At 44.5% G+C, this 26540-nt stretch overlaps 1 protein-coding gene across 3 annotated transcripts; it reads right to left on the bottom strand.

The window, feature by feature from the left end:
* Positions 1-349: 349 nt before the first annotated feature.
* Positions 350-17198, bottom strand: REST (RE1 silencing transcription factor). Of its 3 annotated transcripts, none has more exons than XM_086888702.1 (4): positions 17083-17198; positions 15117-16027; positions 8827-8910; positions 350-5819 (listed from the first exon to the last, which is right to left on the bottom strand). In XM_086888702.1, the coding sequence occupies exons 2-4, from the start codon at positions 16015-16017 to the stop codon at positions 4126-4128; spliced, it is 2679 nt and encodes an 892-aa protein (XP_086744828.1). In that variant the 5' UTR covers positions 16018-16027; positions 17083-17198; the 3' UTR covers positions 350-4125. The 3 variants fall into 3 exon arrangements, with proteins under 3 accessions (XP_086744828.1, XP_086744827.1, XP_086744829.1); XM_086888701.1 differs by having other exon boundaries at positions 17087-17195; XM_086888703.1 differs by lacking the exon at positions 17083-17198 and adding an exon at positions 16607-16647.
* Between the last annotated feature and the right edge of the window lie 9342 nt (positions 17199-26540).

The following is a 26540-nucleotide window of genomic DNA, read 5'->3' as shown; positions in this document are numbered from 1 at the left end:
TTCTCCTCCGCTGGCAGAGAATACTGCCCTTCATGCCCATCCTTCCAAATCACAGAGGTTCAGCATTGCATTTGAACCTTGTCCGTGTGCATGCAGCCTGCCCCTTGAGCCCTGTCCTTACTAAGGTGGGCAGGGAAATGAAAACAAGACGTGGAAAAGGAAAAAAAGTTATTTCTGGATTCACTGTCCCTGTCTGCAGCCAAGTCTGGCATCTCTGTACTGACTCCCCCAGGCCCACCTGCCTGGCTCCAGGTCCTCAGGAGCTCTGCCGATGACACTGGCACTGCTCATGCCCCTAATTTCAAATGGCTTCCACAGCCATTAATAAGTGGAAGATAGAAGCTGCAGGTTCCTTAATAAAGTTTATTTAATCATAACTATGCTTAGGAAAATACACTTGTAAAGGTTAATATAATGCAATTTAGTTTAACTTTATACTACATTTTGAACAAAAGACTTCTTATACATGATTTAGGTAAAAACAGGAAGTATGATCTGGCTCGTTTTACATCTATTACAAATGCAGAAAAGACTGTCATGCACTACAGTAGAGAGCATGAAAAAAAAAATTACCTTTGGTTTAATTCAGAGAATACAAGTATTGCACTGTAAAAGCATCAAACATGGTGCAACTAAACATCATAAACATGTTTCCATGCCAGCTTACAAAAGTTTGTTAGCTAGTGTAATTTTAGAGGGGGGAAAAATATATGTACACATAAAACAATTTCTTTAGCTATTTGGATTCTGTTAATATCATATGCACGCCACATATCTACACAACTGACATTCAAGAAAACTCTTGAATTTGATTTAATACCTTTCTACATTAAATCTGTTGAAATCAATGACATTATTGTATCTTAACTGGCCTGTCAGCTGTTAAACATTCTTTTTTAAATGACTAAAGTTCCAGCCTAGATCATCAAAATCCAGAAATAACAATTGCAATACCATGGATTTTAAGTGCCTAGCTAGACATTTCTTGACCAGTTTTCAGGGCAGTTAGTTTGAGTGTATAGATTCATAGAGAAAAAGCCCAAAACACATGACTCAACCAAGGGCTGGCAGTGTAGGGGTGTATCAGCATGCTAATCCTTCCAACCACGTATTGGAGGTTGAACACAAATATAGGTATTATTGCCAAAAAACACAAACATGCTAGCATTGGCAAAACCAACACAAAATAATTTAACAATATTGAAAAAGACCAAAAAAAAATCAAAAAAAAAAAAAAAAAGGCATTGTTCAAAGGGAGACACAGCAATGTAAGACCACCATACATGGTGGGCTACGTGACCCGCACTCCCCCTCAAATACTCATATTAGCAGTGCCTAACATTTGAGACAAACATAATGCATTACATCCTTGCCTTTTTACTGTAACATAATCCCAAACTTTGCTGAGAATTCCAACACAGTTCTGCACCAAGATTAGCTAGTTCAGGACGTTGTTGATGGGTCTCAGATAGAAAAAATCAACTTTTCTTCTTCTCGTTAATAATTTATTTTCAGTTTCTCGGCTTGTGGTAGGAAACTCCACCAAAGAGGAGCCAAGTGTTGTCTTTGAAGAGTTCTTGTCAGATCAAGCATTGAAACCTTGACCACTTCACAGAAATGTGCAGCAGAGTATTTCAGAGAATCACCTTTGCTTTTGTCTCACAGAGAGGACTTTAAAGTCAGTCAACAGCATCGTTTTCTTTAAAAAACAAACAGGAAAAAATGATCAGGCCACTCCATGTGTTTACTCGAACATAGCTAAAGTCCTTGAAGTCTCTCACATAATGGCAAAGGCTCTTCGCAAGGATAGGAGGGGAGCTTTAAACCTCTACACAGTACTGGGATTCCCAGCATCTGCTCATATCACTCACAAATGGTGGCAACATTTATATATAAAGAAACACTACTATGAAGAAAAAAAAAATACATCTAAAACTATTACAACTGGTAGTTTAGGAAAACAATTCAACTAGGTTTGTCTTCTTAATGTTTAACATAAATATAGATGCAACTTGATCTTGAGTTGACAATGATTGTCGCAGCCAAGGTAAGGATTGAACACTATCTATGCAAACAAAAACTCACTATACATTATACAACTTATTTCTGCCTTGAGGGATGCCTTCCCTCTCAAATCTTTGGCCTCCTATTACCAATCTCTCCCAAAAGCAGAAGCAATGTAGAATTGTTGCTCTCGATTCATTCACAGCAGTGGGTTTGTTTGGAGGGGAAGATGCTGTGGGGACAACACAGTGAAGAACGGGGGTTATTGCAGAGCTTACACAGAGAGAGTTACTTGCAATGAAGTTGCTCTGACAAAATGTTGTCTGGGCTCTTCAACTCCACTCCCCAAGTAACAGCTGCCTCCAAATTTGCTTCTTTGGAGCTGTCCCCAACTGCTCCTGCTGGAAAGGCAGCTAATGACAGTCAGAAGAGTGCACAGATGGGACCTGGAGGGTTTTGCTTCTTCCCTGCTGGTTTGGATTTTGTTTACATTTTGCCACTGGTTGGCTTCAAGCAGTTGGGTATGCAATCTTTCTTGCATTTATGTGTGCTAGAAATGGAATCTGTTTAGAATTAAAAACTCCTGGCATGACATGTAGACCTGAGATGACAATCTGATAACTTACATATTTCTCTCCGCATGGAAGCAGGATTGTTTTATTAAATATAACTTGAATTAATATGAAGCAGAAATTCCTACAGTTTTTTAATGCCAGGTTTGTTGCTTACCAGTTGATTTATCTTTATTTGTTCATTTGGGGTTTTTTTTGTGTATGAGATGTTAGATTATATCACTGCTACTGTTTTATTTTTTTAAAGCTCATGAAGATTTACTGCTGTCCACCACAAAAATGAAAATGGAAGGAGGGGAAAAAAAATCACCCAGACTTGCAGAATCTGCAGACTGTTTCCACTGAGAGTAATTATTTTCCTGTCTGGTGATCCCAAATTATAAATCTGAATTTATTACTCTGCATGTGTATTCAAAGTATCATAAGCGGCATTTTTGTGACAGAATAAATCCTGTAAAAGTGTTTTGGAACTGCACTGGTATAATTTTTGCTCAAGGACTGTACAATTCTAAACCCAGTTAAAAATACATTGCCAAGCAGTTCATAATTTCAGCAACTTCATGCACAGTTAATCACACCCCAGGAAAACAAGAAAAATCTGCAGTAAGGAGCATCACAGAAAACTGTCCCATGGTAAGCAACAAGTCTGAACGTTTCCAAATAAAAAAAAACTTACACATACAAAACCAAACATGCATATATAAAGTGTACATATACTGCACAAGCGCTATTCCTAGAAGATTAAACTGCATAGGTAAAAATCAAAAACAAGTGCAACATTTTAAGCCCTTAAAGCACAATCAAAAAACAAAAAGCAGAAATTAAAAATAACAAACTTACTCCCCCACAACAAAGCCAATTACAGATCAGTGATTAAAATATTAATCAAGATAGAGGTTCTCCAATCAAAAGTTGGAAGGACTACTCTCAAATTTTGGCTCATCATTCACGCTTAGGGGATCTGAAATGTACGTTCATAATTGTAATTAGCTTAAACAGTTATGTTCATCACTAGCCAACTTTGATTTCTTTTACAAAGTGCTCTTTATGTAATAGAAGCTATCTTCCTGGTAGAAAAACCATCAAGTAGTTTAACACTTTGAACATCAAGATACATTAAAAAGAGCTAAAAAAATAAAAAAGGGGAAAGGGAAAAAGGGAGAGAAAGAGTTGGCTGCTAGAACAAAAAGCAACTTATGCCAGTGGCTCTATAAACATCCAACTTGTATATTGTTAGCTCCAGTCTTGTTCCTAAAAGTCAGTTTATAAATGAGCTGCATAAGCTAATAGACTAGAAGCTTACAGTGACTGTATAGGACACCTCATACACCCTACCTGCTTTCTCTAATTAAGAGATCCAATAGTTAATGAGTTCACCGTGACACATAAAGTTGTCAAAAATATTTTCAACTTAAAAAACAAAACCTAAACCAAAAAAGAAAACAATGCAGACACTAAAGCAAACCGTGCTTAAAAAAAAAAATCTACAATATTTTTACATAAGCTGTGTAAGATCTTACAAAAGAAGATTCTCCAAACACAGCTGTTTCTACTCCTGCCCTTTTGCTGCCTTCTCAAGATAATACACATTAACTAAGTGCCTGTTGAGGTGCTTGCTGTATTCACCTTCCTTTTTAAATGAGCGGTCACAAAAAATGCACACATAGTTCTCCCTGGCCACCGTGGTGTCCGGAGCTCCCTGTGACATCTTTGGACTGGTTTCCTCTTGTACAGAGCGAGCACCGTTTAACCCCGAGTCGTCACTTCCTTCTGATATGTTGTCACTGATGTCACTGCCTTCATGGCTGTGGATGCCCTCATCCTCGTCCATTTCCTGAGATTCATTCACGGCTGTGTTATCCCGAGATAAGGACAGAGACACTTTAGGGCTTTGTGTACTCCCTTCTGCGGGCACAGGTGCTGGCACAGCATCTCCTGTTGATTCTGTCGCTGGCAGGCTTGTCTTGGTCAGGTCCATCGGGTTTGAGTTAGTTTCTGCCACAGTTTCCTCTGGCTCCTTCTCAGGTGCCAGATCTGGTACCACATCCATGAGTACATCCAAGCTTTTTTCAGAAGACACTGCATGGGCAGATTCCTCAGGACAAGTGTCTTCCTCTTTGTCTGCCTGTCTCTCCTCCTCTTTTGCACCACCTCCAGTGTCTTCACTGTCTCCTGCTACTGCAGGCATTTCTTGGTCCTCTACCTCACCTTCTGTGTTTGCATCCTGAGCTGGCAGACAAAGCTTCCCTGGACCCTGGACGCAGTTTCCTTTGGGATCAGTGCTCTCCCCACTAAGAGCTTGATCACCATTGCTGTTTAACGCCACTGCATCAGTGGGAGCTTGCTCCTTCTGGTCACTGCCCTCAGTGTCCAGCTTCACACCTCCATCTTCTTCTGTGATAGGATACTCATCTGGCATCTCCTCTTCCTCAATCTTCTCCTGCTCAAGTTTACTGCTCTTTTTACTGTGCTTAATTTTCAGAGCTTTCTTTTTTCTGTTTTTCTTGAGGCAAAAATTTTGCTTTTTAGGCTCTTCCTCTGGCGCAACATCACTTTTTGGAGCTTCCTGGCAGTCTCTGGGTTTAGCTTCCACTTTCTTTTTCTTTTTTGTTACTACTGAGGTATCATTTGCAGGCTCTTGCTTTGAGGAAGTTGCCTCAGTCTCTGCCTTTCTTTTGACCTTCTTTGTTTTACATGTTTTCTCCGTACATTTCTCAGTTTTAATATCCACCTCCTTGTTTTCTGAAGCCGATTTTCGACTTCTGGTTGTCACCTGGCCTGCAGAAACATTGCTTGCTGACTTCTTTTCCTTTGCTGAGTTATCTTTTTTCTCCACCTTCACAATTTTCTCCGTTTTCTTTGAGGCTGAATCCCCTTTCGTTGGTTCTTTCTCCACTTTGTCATTACCGCTCTCAGAAAAGTCAGCTTCGCTCTTTTTAGTCCGTAGCTTCACCTTTGAGACATCCATGGTGATGTCAGAACAATCGGGATGCCTGGACTTGATGTGATACTGCAGGTTACATTTTTTAGACGCTGCATAATCACAAACAGGGCAGAGGAACTGGCGCGGGTTGATGTGGAGCTCAACGTGCTTTTTGAAATTGCTGCGGTCAGCGGTCTTGTAGTTACAGTGCGGGCAGATCAGAGGCTTCGGCCCGTTGTGCACTTGCCTCGCGTGACGAGTCACTTCGTGCTGGTTTGAGGCCACATAGCTGCACTGGTCACATTTGAATGGCTTCTCACCTAAGGAAGGAAGGATGGAAGGGAATGATGGTGATTATTAAGCATGGTGGTTGTGGGGCAATCACTCCCCACTAATACAGATACAGAAATATTAAACTTGAAAAGGATAAAAAAAAAATTATCCATGCGCCTTTAAAATTAAGCAAAGTCAACGTAAGAAATCCACAAGTCACAAACACATTCACAAGACACTAAGAACAAAATACGAAAAAAAAAAAGAGAAGAAGGGGTGAGGGCTGGGAGGAAGGGGATCCAAAACCAAACAAGCAGTAACAACGTCACAGGTTCTGGCTAGGCATACATACCGGCAGAGATCTCTCTACAGTAATATTAGCAAATGGAATCCATACCCAACTGGTCCATTGAATGCATTGTAGAGAAATGGAAATGTAACATTTGATGAATAGCAGTTTCACACAAACGTTTCAAAAAAGTCCAACTCAACTTTAGACAGATTTAGCATACTTCATGTTTGCATTGAAAAGGAAACGAGGGAAAAGAAGTTAGCAAAAACCTAAGCACATAAAAGGGGTGCCCAGATGATCGCTACCTCTCAAAAAATTCAGTTAACTCTTTTGGTGCTTCAAACAAATAGTGCTTTGGCTGCAGGCTACTCTTGGCAAGCCAACCAAATGCAGTCCACAGCCATCATGTTACTACTAAAATCTGCATTTACCGTAGTGTAATGACTCCTGTAGAAGTGTTCCTGAAATGTTCTGTTTAGTGCATGACACTGCAGCAGAAGTAACTTTCCTCTTACAGATCAAAGCAAATAGGAAGAACACTTCTAGTGCAACATCTCAAGTCCAGAAATACTTTGGGAGCATCTGTGCGTGTGCCAATTTAGCTGAGGAATTTGGTATGCTCCTGAGCTCTGAAACAGCATCTCAAAACCAATCTGCAGAACTAATGCATGCTACTTCTTCAGTATGTTGAAAATACACTCCAGTCCCTTCTGTTCACGATACAATAGTGCTTCTTCCACCCCTGCAAGCCACTGCCCATTCTCAAACATGCTCCGTAGCATGGCTCGGGAGACCAGCCAGCCTGCATTGAAGATGTGGTGCCCGTTTGTGTGTTAACCACATGATCTGCAACACCCTCACAAACTCCAGAAAAAGTTGTGCTGCCTCCCTGGCAGGAAGCAGGGGAACAATTGTTTAAGAGTCTAGACCATCCTGGGTCTGTCTACAGCATCTATTTGTTATTTAAAGAAGAGCTACTTTGATTCCCTCCCTCACCACTTTACTTCCTTCTTTTTTCCTCCCACTTCCTGGTGAAATTTTCTACAAGTTTAAGCTTGATGTGTTCATTGCTCATCCCTCCTCCAAGTATAGAGCCTTTATCACCTACACCTCAAAGAACAGTTCTGTGTTGCACTGTGGTAGGACAAGAACAGCCTCTCTTACATGAACAAGCTGTTCCAAGTGCACAGAGTGCTCAGGGTAACTCAAAGATAGCATGTGAAGAGTTTGTCCATTGCCTCTACTAAAGCCTGGGGTTTTATTGTGCAAGTGGAAAGGATATGTACCAAGATGGCTAAAAAAACAGCTGCAAATTAGGCTCTAAACCACTGTCATTTGCTGTCTGACATGAGAAGAAAGCTACAGCACCTGTGGGCCTTAAACAGCCAGCCTGCTGGAAATTGCCATAGAAAAGGTGCAGCTGCCTGGGCAATGGAACAAAGTATACAATAGAATTTAGGAGAACTATTAATACAAGACCCCTGATAGCAAAAGTCATGCCTTCCCTCAGAGACCTTTGAGGCAGATCCCACTCCTTACCTCCTTCGCAGTTGAGACTTCCTTGCACAGAACAAGGGCAGAGCAAATATGTTTGTGAAATGGTTTCCAGGTTCGGTTTTGACCAAACCATTCGCAAATTTTGTGGTTCATTTGCAAACCAGAGGTTCAACCAAATATTATTTTTGTTTCTGAAAGCAGAATACTACATTCAAAAAATTCTCACACCAAAATACTGACGTCATTTTAAAGCTGGCTATTTTTAATGGGCCCAAGCCCAAGCCTTGCTCTACTACAGTTAAAATTGCCTGTCTCCTGGCTTCAATTAAAAGCCTCATGAATTGAAATTGAGAGAATTACTGTTCAGGAGACTTCAATTCCTGTTTGCCAGCATAAGGAATTCACCTAGGGCTGGTCAATTCAGATTTTATAAAAACAAATCAAAAGCACAGGCTCAGGTCTACCTGAACTCCCTTACGAGTGTCATAAAGGACAACTATGCTTGTGTCTTTGGTGTCACAATTCCCAAAAATGCTGTTAATTCATTCAAAAAGAGATTCATAAGAACACAAGAGCAAATGTTTGTAACACCACAGCTCACGACCAGCAATGGGATATAAAGGCTAGTGAAAATTGTTAATCTGGCTTTTAGTGCCACAAGACTGAGTCAGTAGACACGCACATCCTCTGAGTTTGCTTTTTCTCCTGTGTTTCCTTGACATAAACAGACACTAATTTACATCACTGTGTTATACTAAACAAAAGCTAAGGGTTCCCTCAGAACCCCTGGATGAGACTGGATCCCAAGCATCACAGGGGAGATTCTCAGCTACTCAAAATGTTCCCAGCTTCAATGATTTGAACTCAGCTATGACAGCAGACAGCACACAAGAATTTGTTCCTATATCATCACAATATTGTATTTATTACTAGATTACTAGGACAACTAGAGCAGCCCTATGAATATCAGATTAGATCTTGAAAAGTAAAAAGAAAAATATATATTTTCATTATCAGTTTTATTCATGACACTTAGCATTGCTAGAAAGACAACCTTCCCCATTAAAAAAGGAGCTAAAGCTCAGGCCATACTGGCTAAGATGGCATCTCACACAGAACTGGGCAGACTTTAGGCTTTAGGTGGCCCTTCTAAAGCCAGTGTCTGGCCCAGATGACTTCCAGAGGTCCCTTCCTACTGCAGCCATGCTGTGGTATCATGACCCACCCCCTTTTCCTCAGTCACGCTGCTGCCACTCCGTACCAACCTGAGTGGGTGCGCATGTGCCTGGTTAAATGGGTCTTCTGAGAGCTGGAGTAAGGACACATCGCACATTGATAGGGCCGCTCCCCTGCAAAAACAAACAGCACAGCAGTTACTGAAACACAGCAGATTCCCAGACTTGGTTACCAAGCCACACAGGGGAGGCTGTCACAGATCCTCACACTGTATTTGAGGGCATGATATCTCTCAGCAAAGGGAAAGTGAGAAGCATGTACCCAAGCTGGACCACTACAACGTGTCATGCCTTATGAATGAGGGTAGTAAAAGCACAGGATATGACAGAGGCACATCCTAATGTCCACCTGGGGTCAACAGTAACCTCAGCCAAAAGATGATGAGGACAGAGAACTTCAGGAAGCCTTAAGCCACCAGGCCTGAGTTCCCTACAGCACTTTCTCCCAACACTCAGAAGATGCACAAAAGATCCTGTAAGAAACTAGGTATGTTCTTGCTTTGCTTAACACCTTACCTGAAACCTCCATATTTAACTTGGATTAAGATGGGATACGACCATCCATTCCACATGGACTTGTATTTACCAGAACACAAGTGCAGATACAGCAGGTCTTTGCTTCCAAAGTTTTACTGGCAGAGTGAAAATACTTGCAGCACAGAAAAGCATGATGCCCCAATCAGTGAACTTACGATGTTAACAAAAACTTTTAAAAAAACTTTTAAAAAGTTTAGCATAAATATTTCAAAGAGTCAGAATCCCATGCCTGAAGAGTTACTGGTTCTGGAGAACTAATGGAAACTAACCTGTCATAAATTTTATCTCCATTGAGAACAGTCAGCTTGTAATTGTAGCTAAAAATTGTATCAGTACAATGATACTTGAAAATCTTTTTCAAGTGAAGACAAGCTCCAAACAAAGGCAGACAGTTTTATAATTAACATGTTAGGTAGGTCCAGATAAGTAGCAGGGGTGATTGCCCCAAACTGCTAGCACACTGTCTCCACTAAAAACACTTTTTAGTCTTGGGTAGAGAGAGGAGAGAGGGGAGAGGGGAGAGGGGAGAGGGGAGAAGGGAGAAGGGAGAAGGGAGAAGGGAGAAGGGAGAAGGGAGAAGGGAGAAGGGAGAAGGGAGAAGGGAGAAGGGAGAAGGGAGAAGGGAGAAGGGAGAAGGGAGAAGGGAGAAGGGAGAAGGGAGAAGGGAGAAGGGAGAAGGGAGAAGGGAGAAGGGAGAAGGGAGAAGGGAGAAGGGAGAAGGGAGAAGGGAGAAGGGAGAAGAGAGAAGAGAGAAGAGAGAAGAGAGAAGAGAGAAGAGAGAAGAGAGAAGAGAGAAGAGAGAAGAGAAGAGAAGAGAAGAGAAGAGAAGAGAAGAGAAGAGAAGAGAAGAGAAGAGAAGAGAAGAGAAGAGATGAAGCTGAAAAGGGAACTAGAAGTTACTCAGTCCTAGTATTTATTCAAATCTCAGCCAGAATTACACTGCAGCATTTTGATAAATTGGCTGCATATGAGGCATACAACCAAGGTACTCTCCAAATCACAGAGACTTGGACATTAGCAAAAGCCCTGCACACAGGCTATGTGCTCACTTTCAGAGGGCACAGCTCTATCTGCAGCAGCAAAGATCTGCATCTGCCAGTGTGTGATGTGAGGCTCTACTGCTGGCCTGTGCCAAAACAGCAGTAGAAGCAGCCTTTGTAATGCAGATTAATTCCACATTTCTTCCTTCCATCAAACATTTAGACTATCGTTCTTGATTAGATCAGCAGTTTAAAGGTAAATTCACCCTAACAACCACAACTCCCCTCCCTTTCCAATTAAAACAAGGTAGGAGATTGGCGAAATAGACACAGTAAGATTAAGTCATGTTCAAGGGAGGGGTTGTCCTTTTGTTACAAAGAAATGGTTTTGGTTTTAAATGACTCCTTATAATTAAAAAATATGTGGCCAAAGGTCCTGGAATATTCAGTCATATCTTCTTCCCATTACCTGAAATTTCATATCTGTAAAGTTACCTGCAACATTAGGAATGTGAAACAGGCTTTCTCTTGCGGCCTTTTTTACATATGGCACAGCAACAAAACATACTAGATTTAAGTATAATGAACACAACTAATTTAAAATGTATTATTGCCACTTGAGAATTAAATGGATTGTACAGGCTGTTCTGTAAAATACTATTCCCCAAAGGATTTGTATTGTAATCTTACAAGCTGGTTCATTATATGCAAACAAGCCATCAAAAAAACCTCTCCAGAAGACACTTAGAGAATAAGCCCCAATCTAGCAAAACCTCAAGCAGGCACTTAACTCTTTGCAAACGAACAGGCAGACTGACATTGGTATACAAGTTTAAGACCATCTCGTTAAGGAAAGCTCCCAGTCAGACCTTCCAGGAGACTCTGGCAGCCACGCTCCCAAGGCCAGACTGCTGGGACCGAAGCCCCTTCACGGCAGTGGCTCCAGTGACCCAGCAGGTGCCCCACTTGACTTCCTGCACACCCCACTCACACACTGTCAGACCAGGATCCTTCCCAGTCTGACCCCAGCTTTCCCATAGCACTCTCAGACGTCTCTTTCCATACAACCATTTATGGTTTGTATATTTTCCATGGCACAGTAACACAGAAACACCTGGAGCTGGTGCCTTCGAGGAGGACTCCCAACAATGGAACCTCTGGCCCTTTAAAGCCTCAAAATCTACCCACACACAAGCATCATCGCTCTTCCTCCCCAGTCTTCTGCTCCTGCTGTTAAGCCTCTCCATGTCCATCTACCTTGCTGGCATCCCCAGTCTTCATCTGCTTTGTTGTCCAAAAGGTTGGCTGTTCATGGCTCCTGCTGTGTCAGCCAGTGTCCGCTCACCTGGCTGCCACCACTGCTACAGCGTTGGCAATTCACTCTCGGCACTCTCACCCTGAGCAAAACCTGATCTTGAACTGCAGCTTACACACTGAGCTACCTGCACCAAAGGTATTCCTCAAAAATCTCTTGATAAAGCCTTTTTTTTATAATGCCATTAGAAGTACCATCTGCTTGAAACAAATCTGCTTCCACTAAACTTCCAGCACAGTGGCAAGCAAGAAAGACCCCCTCTCACAACCAAAAAAAATAAAATAAAATAAAAAAACCAACCACAAACAAAACCAAAACTAGACACAGAACATTGTGACTGACTGAAGCAGAAGTCTTAGTTATATAGCCCTTCAGGTTATTTTCAAGGATGTTTTCTAGAAATTTCTTCTAACAAGCAAAATAGAGAAAAAAGAAAGAGAACAATGCTGCACTGTCTTGCACATAGTACAGCTCCAGAATCAGCAGGTAAATCAAGTCAAAACTTGGTCTAAAAGGTCTAATGAGCACAAACGAGCCCAGGTAGATCTGTCCCTGACACAAAGAGTCCTTTCTGCCCATGCAGCAGAGGAACAGATTGTCCCGAACACCTTCAGCCAGCCACTCCTGGGCAGCAGATAGGCTCTTGCAATGCAGCCCCCTTCCCTGCTCCTGGCCACGTGCTCTGGTATTTGCATTAGTAAGGCAATTAAGTTCACTGACCAGTAGAAAACCAACCTGGGGAAGAGGAAAGGAGTATTTTTACTCCTTTACTCCATTTTAGTGAACTGAATCAACTAGTCCCAGGATACAGGTAGAAAACTGAGACTTTCTCCAGCAGCAGCACATTTATCCTGTGAAACTCCACTCTGTACAGTCAGTGTTTCAGAAAGCTGTATGGCTCTAACACAACAGGATCAAATTAACTGCAAAGAGGCATTTTCCCCCCCAAAAAAAAAGTCTGATGAAGAACAAAAAGCAAGAGAGAAAGAAAAGTATCTATCCAAAATTATTTAACCTATTAGCAATCAGGAAACCAAAGAAACAAACAATTCCAACTTTCTTCTTTAATATTCTGAACCCATAAAAATAATAACATAAAATAGGAAGAAAATGATGGATGCATCATTCATTTTTCCCAACAAATAGGTTTCTTTAGTTTTGAATTAAAACTACAATCCAAAGCTATTTTAGTATCATTCAGACAGTTTTTACTAAATTCAATACTGTTATGTAAACAGTCTGCAAATACTTTTGACTATAAAATAGCTGTGGGTGCTTTTTCAAGGCTTTTTTGGGTTGAGGGTTGTTTGGGGGCATTTTTTGTGCATTCTGGTTTTGTTTGTGTTCTTTAGGGCAATTTATTACACATTAGTATTGGCAGAGACTTTTAGCCTGGTGTATAAAATATACCTGCCAGGAGATTATTCCTTCTTCTAATACTCTGGCTTTAACACTGTCCTCCACAAAATCAGTGTTACTGGAAACAAGGCACATTCCTAAATCATTCTACTAACATATTTGGAAGTTTTTTATCAAGCAAGAAGTGCCTGAAAGAACTTAACTATGTAGTTATGTAGTAGCTAAGAAAGATCTAAAAGGGTAAACTAAAACACTGAAATCATAATCACTCATTCCAGCTTAATTACAGTAATGAAAAGAACCATAAACCCTGACTGCATCACTGTCTTCAAAGGAGAAAAAGGGGATCTGGATATGCTTGTTTTTTAAAAAAGTTTAATACAGTTCATCGGTAAAATGGTCAAATGCAGCGCTAACAGAGCACTTCCTCTGTAAACATGCTTTCATGGCTAGCTCCTGTATAACTCAAGCACTTTCAGAAATCAAAAAAGGGAACCTAATGGCATCCACAAACAAAAGCAGAGATGAATTTAAAGCTGAGAAAAATGTAAACTAGACAGGGATCAAAGCACTGGCTCATATTTGGCCATGAGTTCCCTACATGATTCATTTGGGTTTTTCCTACTATTTTGCCATTTTTACCTGGTCTCTTTCCTGTTGTCTCCTACAAAACACACAAAGAAAATGAACTGAAGGATAAACGACACCATTTTCCTAACACCTCTCACAATAAACTTTGTTTACTTCTTTAGAAAAAAATATTTAGATAGGACTGAGTTTTAAACTGATGGTATCCTCTGAACAACAGCACACAGCTATTCTTAGGAGAACAGTATGTCTTAAAGTACTAAAATTCCCAGCAGACACTCCCAGCCCCAACAAAGCAGACACTAAAGCGAGCTGACGAACACAAACTCCTGCGTACTTAAGATCAAGCCCAGCCCCGAGGCCTCCGGAGTGCCCACCCCTTCCAGACAGCTGCAGACAACTGAACTGAAACTTCCAAACCATTCATGCCACTGCTGTGATAAAACATGACTTTAAGGGAGAAATTCCCCAGTGTCTTGCTCAGCCAGTGTAGCCTACAATAAAGGGGAACCAAGTCAGATGAGCACGCTAGAAGATGGCTAGCAAGTGAGCCCTCTCCACAGAAAAGCCCTGACATGATGGAAGTAAATGCTCCTAAGGAGCAGAAAGGAAGCTCTGAACTGCCCTCTCACTTCCACAGAAGGGATCACGAGGCAAAGTAACTGTACCCCATGGCCCAGAGAGGTGAGAGGCTACGATAACCTCTCATCAAAAGGAGCTTTGGTTCTTCAGAACTCCCCATGTGAGAGGGTGGTGAGGCTCTCTGATAAAAAGTAAGATACTTCCTAAGTCACCTGTGGTCCCAGCGCACAGGACGGCAGTAACACTGCAGTCCTCTGATTCCACTTGGTATACACCAGGGAAAAAAGAGGCCTCTCACACTGTCCCTTCCAATTACAAACCAAGGTTAGGAGAAGTCAGGAAATCAGGCCAGACTCCCTCGAAGGCTTCCTACAGGGCAACAGAAGTATGTGTCTACTTCTGGCTGCTGCAGTGACGCAGGCCCTAGAAAAAATGAAGCCTCTGAGCATTAAAAGGAATTAATTCAATGTTCAACTCTTATTCTGACTTTGTGGATGCTGGAGGACTCCTCTGCATGTACATACCAGCTCTTTCTTCTGTGTAATTACACTGTAGTCAAGTTTCAACTCAGTCTAAAGGTTTCCAGTTTCAAAACTACCTATGGGATTCAGGCACCTTTGGTCAACCTGTTTGTTTTGGTTTTAAACTACATCAGGTTTCAGTGTTGCAGACTCTGACAATTATCACAGATATATTTTATCATGCCCTCTTAAAAAAATTGGCTTAAAATTACTAAACAGGATGCCCTTCATCTCCTCTTGGGCACTTAACATGTCCTCTAGGACTGTAGACTGGAGCTCAAACCAAATTCCTCCACTAGGCTATAACCTGGTAGCACCAGGAGAAGAGAGCACAAAACTTCATCCGAATACAACAAACTTTGCAGGAAGACTCTGCTTTATTCATCACAGATTCAGTAGTCTTACTGCACTTCAGTCAAAGAAAGATGAAAAACTTACCTGTGTGAGTTCGAATATGTTGAATATAATTGTTCTTCCGGTCTGAAAAATAGGAGCACTCTGAGCAGGTATACACTTTCCTGGGAAAATGGTTTCTTAGGTGTTTTTTCCAGTGATATTCACTGACAGTAGTGTAAGTGCATATGGTACACTTGTAGACTCTCTCATTTTCCCCTGCCTTGTTGTGGTGCTTCAAGTGAGCCAGATAGTGATCATATCTGTTAGTGTTATAGCCACAGCGATCACAACGGATTGGGCCCTTAGAGAAATCCACCTCTTCTGCAGTGCAGGAATCAGACTCCTTCACCTGTGCTTGCTTTTCCGCATTTTCTTCCACAAAGAATTTCTTAGCACTGTGAACCCTGATATGATGCACAAACTCCTCTTCAGACTCTGCCTCATACTGGCAAGGCTTACAACGAAATGGTTTACTCTTCGAGCTCTTACACTTGTCCTCTGTGCTTTCTGGAGTACCCGGTGCTTCCAATGAGACATCTTTGTCCACACCGGGAGTCTTAGCAGGGGAACATGTAGCTGGACCTTGAGTTTCCACACTAGGAACCTCAAGGGAGCTTAATTCCACATTTTCAGGTGCCTCACGGTCACTCTCTGCAGCCTGGGTATCTTCTATACCCTCTCCATCACTATCTGAGAAGTTGCTGTCTCCCACCGTTGTCAGTTCTGCCATTTGTCTCTCTTCTCCAACCAGGTAATCACAGCAGTTGCCACTAACTTCTCCCGTTAAGGCCACATTTGCCAACATAATAAGCTGAGGAGCTGCCAGCTCAGCTTTAGAAAGGTCCTGTAAGTCATACATGTCATTGGACAATGCCATGCCAATATTAGAACTGCCCGGAAAGAGGCTGTTCCCACCAGACTGTCCCAGCACTTGAGTTGCCATGGCAGTAATTCTGTTGGAAGAGAAAAGGAACACCTGTAAGCACCCAAGTGTGGAAAAGCCTCCTGTGCTGTGTACTCTCGAAGCAGCCCTCCAGGGAACATCAAAAAAACTAAAGCTCCTTGCCGAGATGCTGGGGCAGCGGGAAACAGAACCCGGAGCTGGGGGGGTCTCGTTCCTCGCCCGAAGGGGCGGTTGGGCTCTTCCCTAGGTGTGGTGCAGGATCCCACCGTGTGGAGGACGGGTGGGAGGCGCTGACAACGGGGTCCCAGGGCCCAGGCGGGGCTCAGGACAGGCGACTGACCCCGGGCTGGGCCCCGCGGCTCCCGCCACGCCACACACCGGGAGCGGCGCGGGCCCGCCGGTGTGAGCTGCGGCCGGGCCCCGCCGAGTGCCCCTGTCCGGCCGCCGCCCGCCCCAAGGGCCCCGCCGGGCCCAAGGCGGCCAACAAAGGGGGGCGGCCCGGCCCTGCGGCGACCTCCCCGCGGCCCGGCGCACATCCGCCGGGGGAGCCGGGCCGGGCCGTGCCCCCGCCACCCTCCCTCCTTCCCTCCCTCCCTGCCTGACAGGCATGCGGCCATTTTCTGCCTACCCACACAAAGCGCCCTCCCCGCGCCGCCCCCGGCCCGCCCGCTGCCGCCGGCCGGTGGGGACGCCCGGCTTCCTCCTCCCCCCGCGGCGGGCAGGGCAGCGGCGCCGGTGCGGGGGCGCGGGGCGGAGGAAGCGCCTCGGTACCGGCAAGGTCACGGCGGCCGCGCCCACTCGATGCCCGTCCGCGGGAGGGGGAGCGAGCGGCGCCCCGGGCCTGCTCCTGGGCCCGGGGCCTGCGGCTGCGCCCGGCCCGGCCCGGCCCGGCCGGCGACGGCTTCGCCTTCCGGCGGCGGCGCGGCCCGGCGAGCGCCCCCGCGGCCGGCGCGGCTCCTTAGCCGTGGTGCTGATCGCCCCGCGGCCGGCCCGCCCGGCCGCCCCCGCCCGCCCGCCGGCCGCAGATCAGCCCTGGACAGCGCCTCTCGCCCGGCTCCCGGCCCCCCCTCCCCGGCCCCGCCGGGCCCCGCCGCACTCACTCACCCACCGGCGGCGCGGGGCCGCGCGGCTGCTGCGGGGCGGGGCGGGGCGGGCGGGAGGCGCTGCTGGCGGCGGCGGCGGGCGGAGGCGCCCCCGCATTCCAGCACACAGCGCGCAGCGGCGGCGCCGCCCCGCCCGCCCCCGGCAGGAGGGGCCGGGCCCAGCGGGGTCACCCGGCAGCGGCGGGGGCACCGGGCGGGCGGCGTGCGAGGGGGAAGGGGCAGCCGCCCCAGGACAGGCTGCGTGCCCAGGGGTAGAGCTGGGGGCCGCGGGGTTTGTCCGTGCCCGGCCCCGCTGCCGTGAGCTCCTTTGTCCCGTTCAGGGATGATAACGCTGATCTGACCAGCTTCGAGGCGGTGCCCAGGGCATCGCCTTCACGAGGCGAGTCCAGAGAAGGGCAGCGATGCCGGTGGAGGGTTTGGAGTACAAGTCTAATGAGGAGCAGCTGAGAGAACTGGTGAAAAGAAGGCTCGGAGTGACCTTACCACTCCACAAGCAGCTGAAAGGAGGTTGTAGCCAGATGGGGCCAGTCTCTTACCCCTGGCAACTAGCTAGGAGAGAAGAGTCTTAAACTGCACCAGGGGAGGTTTAGCTTAGGTATTAGTTATGGACAGTGTGGTTAAACACTGGAATGGGCTGCCCCAGGAGGTGGTCGTCGTCTCTGGAGGTGCTTAAGGAAAGACTGGACCTGGCACCCCTTGCCATGGTTTGGCTGACTTGGTGTTCTGTCAAAGGTTGGATTCAATGGCCCCAGAGGTCTTTTCCAACCTAACTGATTCTGTGATTCACCCTGCTCCGTCATGGCATGGTCTAGGCCACTAAACTACTTAAATTGCTCTCAAAACATAAAATGTATTTGGACTCAAAACCTCTATAGTTTATCCTCATTGTTCCAAAATCAGGGAAAAGCCCCAGAAGTTGCTTTTGCGAAGCCCAGCTGTGCGCTCACTGGCTGCAACAGGGAGCTCAATAGCAGCATCCAGTCCTGCTTAGGTGACAATCCCAATCCTAAAAGAGGAAGCCAAATTTCCTAGTTGTTCTTTCTTCTCTTGGACACTCTCGTGGCTCTTCACCATGAATATCTGAAAAATTTCCTTGGCCCTGAAATTCCTCAGGTTGAGCTGATTTATAAATCTCAAAACATTCCGTAGGAGCTGAGTAGCTGTTGAGCTGACATCACTGGGAAGGTGTAAAAATCCCTCTCTCCGTATCATCTGGCCAACCTCAAAGTGAGCTGTGCTGCACCACCTGGAAGTGGGTGCAGAGACAGGGTGGCAAAAGCAGAAACGCCTCTGAAACTCGGGAAAGCAAATGGGTTTTTTCGTAGGTACAAAAACCACTGGAGAATGCAAACTACATTGGGAGTTGTTGAAGGAGAGTAAAGATACTTTGTTAGATATTTAAACTGAGAATCTAAAAAGTATCCCTGATCTGTTCCTGTGAGTAACAGCCTTCCAGGCCTGCACAGCAGAGATGTGGTGTGTGTCCTGGCCAATCTTACCCCCTGGCCCTACCTTAGTTATTTGTTTCCCACGGGCAAGCTCCTTTCTCCAGCCTCCATATCTGTCTGTCTGTCATTTTCATCATCCAGAAGAGAAACCGTGTAATACATGTATGTTGTATTATGAATTTATTAGATATGCATTTTATGTATTATGCTATGGATTTATTTGAGAGAGGTTGCCCTAAAACCTTAACCTGAGGTCCCTTGCCTAGGCACCACATCCTTGCTAACTCCATGTGTCTTTCCTCCCTCTTCACTGCTCTCAGGATGTGCATAGTTTGGAGCAGGGTGCTTGGACCACAGCTGTGCTCTGGTATTAATGCAGGCCACAGCTTTGAGCAGCTACCCTGGCAGAGGAGCTTGAGAACATGGGGGGACAGACTCACATCAAAGTTTTGCCTTTACAATATACATGGATGCTACTGCCTCAGACTACTTGGCTCCAAAAGATCTAACCAAACCTCAGTCCAATTTTTGTAAGTAGTTTTGACATTGCCATTGCCTACACCTCTTCCTGCAGAACTTGCCTAATTTGCAGACAGCTCTTTCTTTGCTCAACACTCTCCTTATGCCAGACAAACACAAAAGATGTGTTCCCCAGTGAAAAGCTCCTTTGAGCTCTATGTCAAGTCTGAGCCATTCCCAAACCCCCTTAATTCAAGGGCTGCCCCATCAGGTTTATAGGTTAACACTCAAGTTACACCACTCCTAAGCTATGCCAGAAGTCAAGTGCAGTTGGTTCTTCAGTGCTTTCCAAAAAAATCCCACATGTGTATCCCAAGAAATCTTAGCAGCACACGGAAGTGGCTACACCAATTATTTCGTGGTCAGGATGCTTTCAAGCAGCTTGAATGTAGATAGTCCTGCAGTGAGTATGTATCATGAAAGAAATGTTCCACATCAAAGCCTGTAATGTCTGCAAAGAATGCAATCATAAATAAAAACTTGTGCCATAACAAGAAACTTGACATTAACAGTCAGATGGATTGTTTCCATCCTGCATCAGCTGGAGAGCAAGGAGCTGAAACTGTGTTTCTAATAGAAAGCATACTTCAATATTAACATCCATCTGTTATAAAAATAAAGGCACTGCATTCAGAATTGTTAAAGCATTTTAGATGACTTGAGGTTCCTATGGGAGCTTTGGTTCTTTCCTTTGCGTATAGTTTCACGACTGGATTTGACATAAGTGCCCTTTTAGGTTCATTGCCTGGAAGCAGGTTTTTTGCACTGTCTGCTTTTCTTCATTTTTTTTTCCAGTGACCACATTGCTTAGGCTTCTCTGAAAGCACCACTATTAATGTTATCTTAATAGTATTTTAATGTTTATCACTTCACCAGAGATCTCTTTCACCTTTCAGAAACCAGTCTGACCAGATTTCTCAACTTTTGTACTCTGCAAGTATGCCAATGTTCTGTAACTGTCTACGTTAATGTTGTAAAATGTGTTCTAAAAAAACTAAATATTAAATGCTTCACTGCCAGGAATAGATCCTACAAGCATTTGCTTTAACAATACAAACAGTATTCAGAACCTCACACCATATATACACTTTGCAGTATTGGGCTCTGAGAGGAATCTCTTTTGGTGCTAATGGAGAAAAAGTATTGCTGTCTGGGTTAAAAATGGTCTCCATTTGGTTTGTTTTGCCTTGTTCACTACTTACGAGGCACATCATGTCTGAAGGTCAGAATGGGCCAAAATTTCAAGCTCTATGCACATCACTTACATCTCAGAAATTCTTGTCTTAATCTTTTTGAACGAGCTCGTTCTACAGCTTTCAGTAGACACAGGTATCATGATGAGAGAAGTCCAACAAATTATTTTTTAAAGAGACAGTAAAATTCTCTGACTCATAGCCAGTGTGGCAGCTCCTCCCTCCTCCCAGCATGAAGGTTTCCACATCTGTGTGGTGAATAGGATCAGTAGAACAACACATACGAAAACTACTTCTCCAAAAAGCTCCCTGTCAGTGACCAGCACCGGTTTGTCCTACCTTACAAGGTCAGTGGAAATGCCATGTTCTCACTTCTGCCTAGAAGTGGTTGTAATGGGGGTCAGTTTGAGGGAGTACAAGTTTCCAGAAGGTTATCCACACTTAGCTACTTGTGCTTTGCTCTTCCAGAAAAGCACACAGAATAGATTGTGGTTTTGCTGCCTTCTTGGACAGCAGTTGATACTCTGAAGGGGCAAACTTTAGCAAAACCATAATTTTTTACAGTACAAAATATCCTGTGCAAACAAGAGTGAGACTCTTCAAAAAGGTATTTACTGTTTAAAAAGTTACCTTTTTTACTCACCAGCTATTTTTTTACAAGCAATCAGGCTTAATATTTGTACCTGTTTTAACACAAATCTTTTTGTGTTTTCAAATCAACAAATTTGAAAAGACAAACCTTTTGTCTTTTCAAAACATCTATAGGTTCTAACATATGACTGTTTCCAACTGCTGTGGCTAGGATTTTTCGAAGCAGTAAACCCAGTGTTCAGGCTGCCATTGCCAGACCTAATCCACCACAGCCCTCTGACTCAAATCACGAACCTGGCACAAAACACATCCTGTCAAGTCCTGTTTGTTTCAAGATGCTCTGAACATCAGGTTAATTTTGTGCCATCAGCTCCCATTTATGTGGTTGGTACCACATGATTTCAGTCCATGGAAGGGAGAGGCAGTAGGTACCAAGTGCTGTAGAAAACGTGATCTCAAGTTTGCAGCTGAAAGCTGTGCAGCTGGGTGTCAGGGCTAGGCACACAGCACCCAATCCTCTGCAGCAATTCCTGGCTTCTAAAACTAAAGTTGTCTGAGTAACTGTTTGGAAAGGGAGGGTAATGCTGTGCCTGGAATTACAGTGCCACAGCTTAAACAGACGTCCAGCTGCAACAACTCATAAAACTTTTTAAAAGCCTTTCTTGTAGGGCAACACTGGTGTGACTGGATTTGGACATGTACATTTTTTGTCTTGGGTGATGACAGAATAGGGAATGGTGTGCCTGGTGTTTGACAACAGGTCCCTGGATGAACAGCTGTTTCTTAAGCAACAGCCCTCTGTGCTTTGCCACTGGCTAATTGACAACAACAGGGATTATGTGGGGAGAAGATATAATGTACAATTGCTGGATGAGAGGAAGAGCAAGGGAGGAAGAAGGCCCCCTTTAGAAGGAATGTGTGGTTGTGTGGTGGGGCTCAGCTGATCACAGTCCTGTCCCTGGGTTTCCCCTTTGTTCCCAGCAAGTCAAACTCCATGCTGCCATGTCCTCTCTTAATAAGTCCTGCTGGCAAGAGTCTGTTTTATTCACCTCAGGTTCACAAATTCCACCTAACTTTCCTAAACACCTCTGGGTTTAAGCCACAGTCTTCTTACTCCTGCTTGTCACCTGGCTTCCTACGCCCACTGGCTTGGAAGTGTCACTCAACAAGACCTATGTAGGATGTTCACCCCTTTTTTAATTGAGCCCTTTATTCCTCTGTTTCCTCCTTCACTGAGTCTTTTCCCATTTTTCCTGGAACAGCAGCCACTGCCTGTTGTTCTACCTGCTGCAAGCATCAGCTTACCCTCTGACAACCAGGCAATATTTAACCGAGTTTGACTCTCTGGAAGAGCTGTCCCTTTCCAGTACCAGGGACTGGAAAAGGGGCTCAGGACCGTACAGTAGCAAGTGGAGAGTAGGGTGCTTTAAATCATGCAATAAGACTAAAAAAAAAATTTAAAAACTTCCAGCATTGTCTCCAGCCCAGCTCACCAACCTTTGCTATTTGCACCAGTGCAACTGCTCTGAGGGGAAAAGTTGAAAACATTGCCTAAATAAACATATAAACCTTTCCACTTTGCCTCCAGTAATTGTTCAGTCAACAGAAAAATCGTTTCACTAGCCTGAAATAATCCCTAAGAATCAGTGAAGTGTATGAGCATTTTCCCAAGCACACTCTCTGTGCACTCCCCTGCAATTGTATGGGCTTTTTCGAATGCTCAACACTTGGCTATGCCGTGGCTTTTCATGATAGGAAAGCTGAACCATGCAGGACACCCACTTATTGTCTCAAAAAAAGCACCCAAAGGTGTTTCTTGCCCTTCTGTTCTCAGGGTAAGTTATGGGGTTGCAGCAGTTTCAAAAGAGGTTTCACTGGTGCAGTCACATCACTCAGTGCAACACTGGCAAAAGCTTAGGTTAAGTAAGGCCTAACATTTCCTTGAAATATGGAAAATGCAGTGCTCTATGCAAATAAAATTACTTTTCTATTGTCCCCATTTTTTTCTTAACAGGAAGCCAGAAAAGAACTGAACAAACGAAACAAAAGTTGTCATTAACAGCTGCCCCTCACCTTTGACACACGGGTAAGTCTCAAATCCCCGTTATTAATGTCTCCCTTTTCAGGCTTTTCCTTCAAGTATCTGCAACTCATCTTAAGCTAATAAACCTCTGCCCACAAGGTAAGAAAGGAACCAGAAAATCCTCTTCCCATCCATCCTTGCAGACTGATCCTTGCCCACAGTCCTTTGTCTGGGGCACCTGCAGGAAGGGGATTGTATCTTACTGGGGTTGAAATGCTGCCCGGTATGATCCATCCTTTTCCTCTTCCAGTCTGGGCAAAGCATTTTTCAGTTGGCATTACCTTTCTGTGCTAGGAGGCTGTGCCTAGGATAAGTAGATCCTTATCCTCATAGATAATGATATAAAAGCTGTCATACTGCCTTGGAGGAAAGCTCTGCCGATCCCAGTACCCCAACTCTGACGGAGGCCGTTAACACCTTCCGCTTCTGGAATTCAAGTTCTAGGGATTTTTCAGCAAGAAGTCACGTAATGGCTCAGTATCTGATCCATTCTCTTTACATAAAATCACCCAATCCTTTCCTTCTCATCTTTAGTTTTGGCTTTTAGAATGTGGTGTGGTACAAAGTTTCATAACCCAGATTGCCTGTGTTTCAAGGTGCACATGATCTCTGAGCTGGCAAGTGAAAATGCATGGTTGGGCCATGCATTTGGAGGGAGGGCAAGAGAAAGACCAGCACTGCTCCAGCAGCTGAACCAGTAGAGTCTTCATAAGCCACATGCAGACCATGGGATGCAGCTGCTCCAGCCTGCTGCAGTCACTGTGTACAAGAATACCCTCCAGTGTGCTGACTGGCTCCTCCAGAGCTTTCTACTTCTCTTTTTAAAGGTCTCTGCTGCTGACTGTTCCATAGCCTTAATCTATTTGTCATTCCAGGGCATGAAACATTCCTGCAGCTCAGCTGTCTTCCTGGGCCTCTCCTGATGTGCTGTCCAAAGGTCATCAAATACAATCTTCCCTCACCCACAGCCTCTTGGCTTGGAAGTATGCCAAGCTGAGGCTAAGTGGTAGCACTCGTGGCTCCATGAGGCCTCTCAGGTGCTAAGCAAACAAAGACTGGAGAGGAACAGATGCCTCGGTAGCAGGTTCGGACTAGAAACACTCACTGGTTTCTGTGTGGGACTTCCTGTTCTCCCCTCCTCTTCTCAGGCTGAATGCCCTTGGAGGATGGTTCACACTGTTTATCTCTCAGCTGCTGCAGAAAGCTCTGTTTCTCAGTTATGTCCAAAGCAGCTTTGCAATGCTATCTGCCCTAACTTCTCTTTAGCAGCTGCATCAGCTGGGCTAAAGGGAATGTATTAATATCTTAGATAAATCTGGATTACCTGAGTCAAGTATGGTCTTCCTCTCATCACTGACGTTTGCACTGTTTCACCTCTATACACATTCACTTAGTTACAGCCTAATCCCCAGATCCTTGTTAAAAAGGAAATTAATCCTTCTACCTGTTAATGTAGAATTAGCCACCCAAGCCTGCCAATTCAGAATCACACTGCACAATGACCCAGAGGGCCCGGCTGATTTTCTAATAGTCAGAATGAGGACAGAGGGTTTGCCTACCTAAGGGAAAGAGGACTTCAGTGCTGACAGTAGCTGTCAGCAGCAGATGACAATTTGTGCTGAACAGGATCTCAGCTCAAAGCAAAGACAGGAACAACCTTCTGTGCTGCTTCAGACAGACTGGAGCTTGTTTTTACCTCTGTTTCAGAAACAGCACAGATTAGCTTGTTTCTGTGTATGCTGAAGCCACATTAATTTCTGCAATGATCTAACCTCACTTTTTACTGCTATCAGTTCTTTACAAGCAATGCATCAAACTACAAAGAGCCCTGAACAGGTCTGACTTTGTTGAACACCAAACCTGTTCTAAGTTTTCCACTCTTGCAATGCAGAAGACACTGATGCCATTATTTAAATTCACATCAATAAAGTACTCGTCCAGCTCCTGGAGAAGAATGTTGATAAAGTAATCCCACAATGAAGGTTAGCTCTTCAAAATTGTTCCAACTCAACATTTTATCCACATTTATTGCAGGGGTTTTTTTTCCCTTTTCCCCCCAGCTGTAATTGTTGTCTATCCATTAAAGCAGATGAGATATGTTCATAGCTGCCAAATGACATGAAAATGACCACAGGAGCCAACTGGGAGATGAATAACTCTCATCAGGCAGCAGCAGCAAAAGGTATTCTGGATTGCTGGTAATTCCAGTGCTGCCTCAATAAAGACATCCCCACATGCTGATTGCAAGGACACAGGAGGCATAGAGAAGAAGGGTTACAGCAACAATGTCAGGGCTGTGATCTCAGGGCCAGGTCTCAGAGGATCCTGCACAATGACATCTAAATAAAGTTGCACAGCAAAGACTGCATAAGTCTTGATGCCAGGGAAGTCAGGGCAAACACAGCAAATGAGGAAAAGCTCCCTATGCAGTACTTCAGAGACTCTGGTCTTCAAGCAGGCAGTGATTTGTCTCCTCCAAACTTCACAGTGGGTAGTTTGAAGTCTAAATTATGGAATGGCTCAGATGGCCCTCAGAGCAAAAGGTGTCAATCCATATTACTGATAATTGTCTGTAGGACTTAACTTTAGGGATGCAGGAAGCCCCAGTAAAATAATCCTGATACAACAGCTATTAGAACTGCCTACTATTTCCTGCTGTTGTGTGAGAGGAGTGAGCAGGCAGGACAGACTAGGACACAGACTTCACCTGCAAGCTTCACCTTGGCCTACTTGCTACCCTTTGTCATAGTTGCTTGCTGTTCTTTCCATGTTTGGCGTTCTCTGTTCATTCTAAGTCACACTGCAGAAGGAGAGAACCATGGATGCAGGGACAAGTCACCTTTCTTTTCAGAAGCACCTGGTATCTTTAAACATACATCTACCTACAGGATCTGCAATGGCATGACTGTGGAGTGGCTGAGCTAGCACATCCTAGGCCAGCTTCCTGGTGCTACAAGTCCTAGTCATTCCTAAGTTAGGATGGAAAGATTTTCAGGTCTCCTTGCTGCCAGTTCACCAGCCCTTTAGGTGCTCCATTCCCCAGCTGCCGTAATACTGTACCTTTGACAAAAATGCTTCTCTGACAGAGAGCAAAAAAAGGTCTTTCCACCCACATACTGCCCACAGAGGTCAATTCACAGTCTGACACTTGACTCCCTTGACTTCACTGCCATCTATTCCATCCATTCCCAGCTCAAGGCACTTTTTACAACTGCTTGTCCTTCCCTTGCTGAAGAAACATTGACCCCCAACTGGAACAGAGGGAACTACAAGATGGAAGACAGCAGGAGATAAGATACACAGGCCACACAAAGGGAGCCTGCCTTTATTATTTTCATTAGCATTATTTATTATTTTCATTAGCATTGGCAAATCACAGCTGCAATAGAAAAAGAGGTGTCAGAAAGTGAAGACTACTGCAGTTACACACAGTATTAGGAAAGCAAAAGAACTATCTGCAGAGGAAGGCTCCAGCAAAATATGCTGAGTGATAAGGAGCCTCTCCCACACAGCACTCAACCTCGAGCTGCCCCATGAGGTACAGAAGGAGAAGGAGGGGCCTGACATTAAGTTCCAGTAGACACAACAGCATTCTGTTGGAACAGATTGCATTGCTACGAGATTT

This window comes from Cyanistes caeruleus, chromosome 5 (assembly GCF_971803275.1).
Source record: "Cyanistes caeruleus chromosome 5, bCyaCae1.hap1.1, whole genome shotgun sequence".
In the NCBI taxonomy this organism is placed as follows: Eukaryota; Metazoa; Chordata; class Aves; order Passeriformes; family Paridae; genus Cyanistes; species Cyanistes caeruleus.
This window is presented reverse-complemented; position numbering and strand designations above follow the sequence as displayed.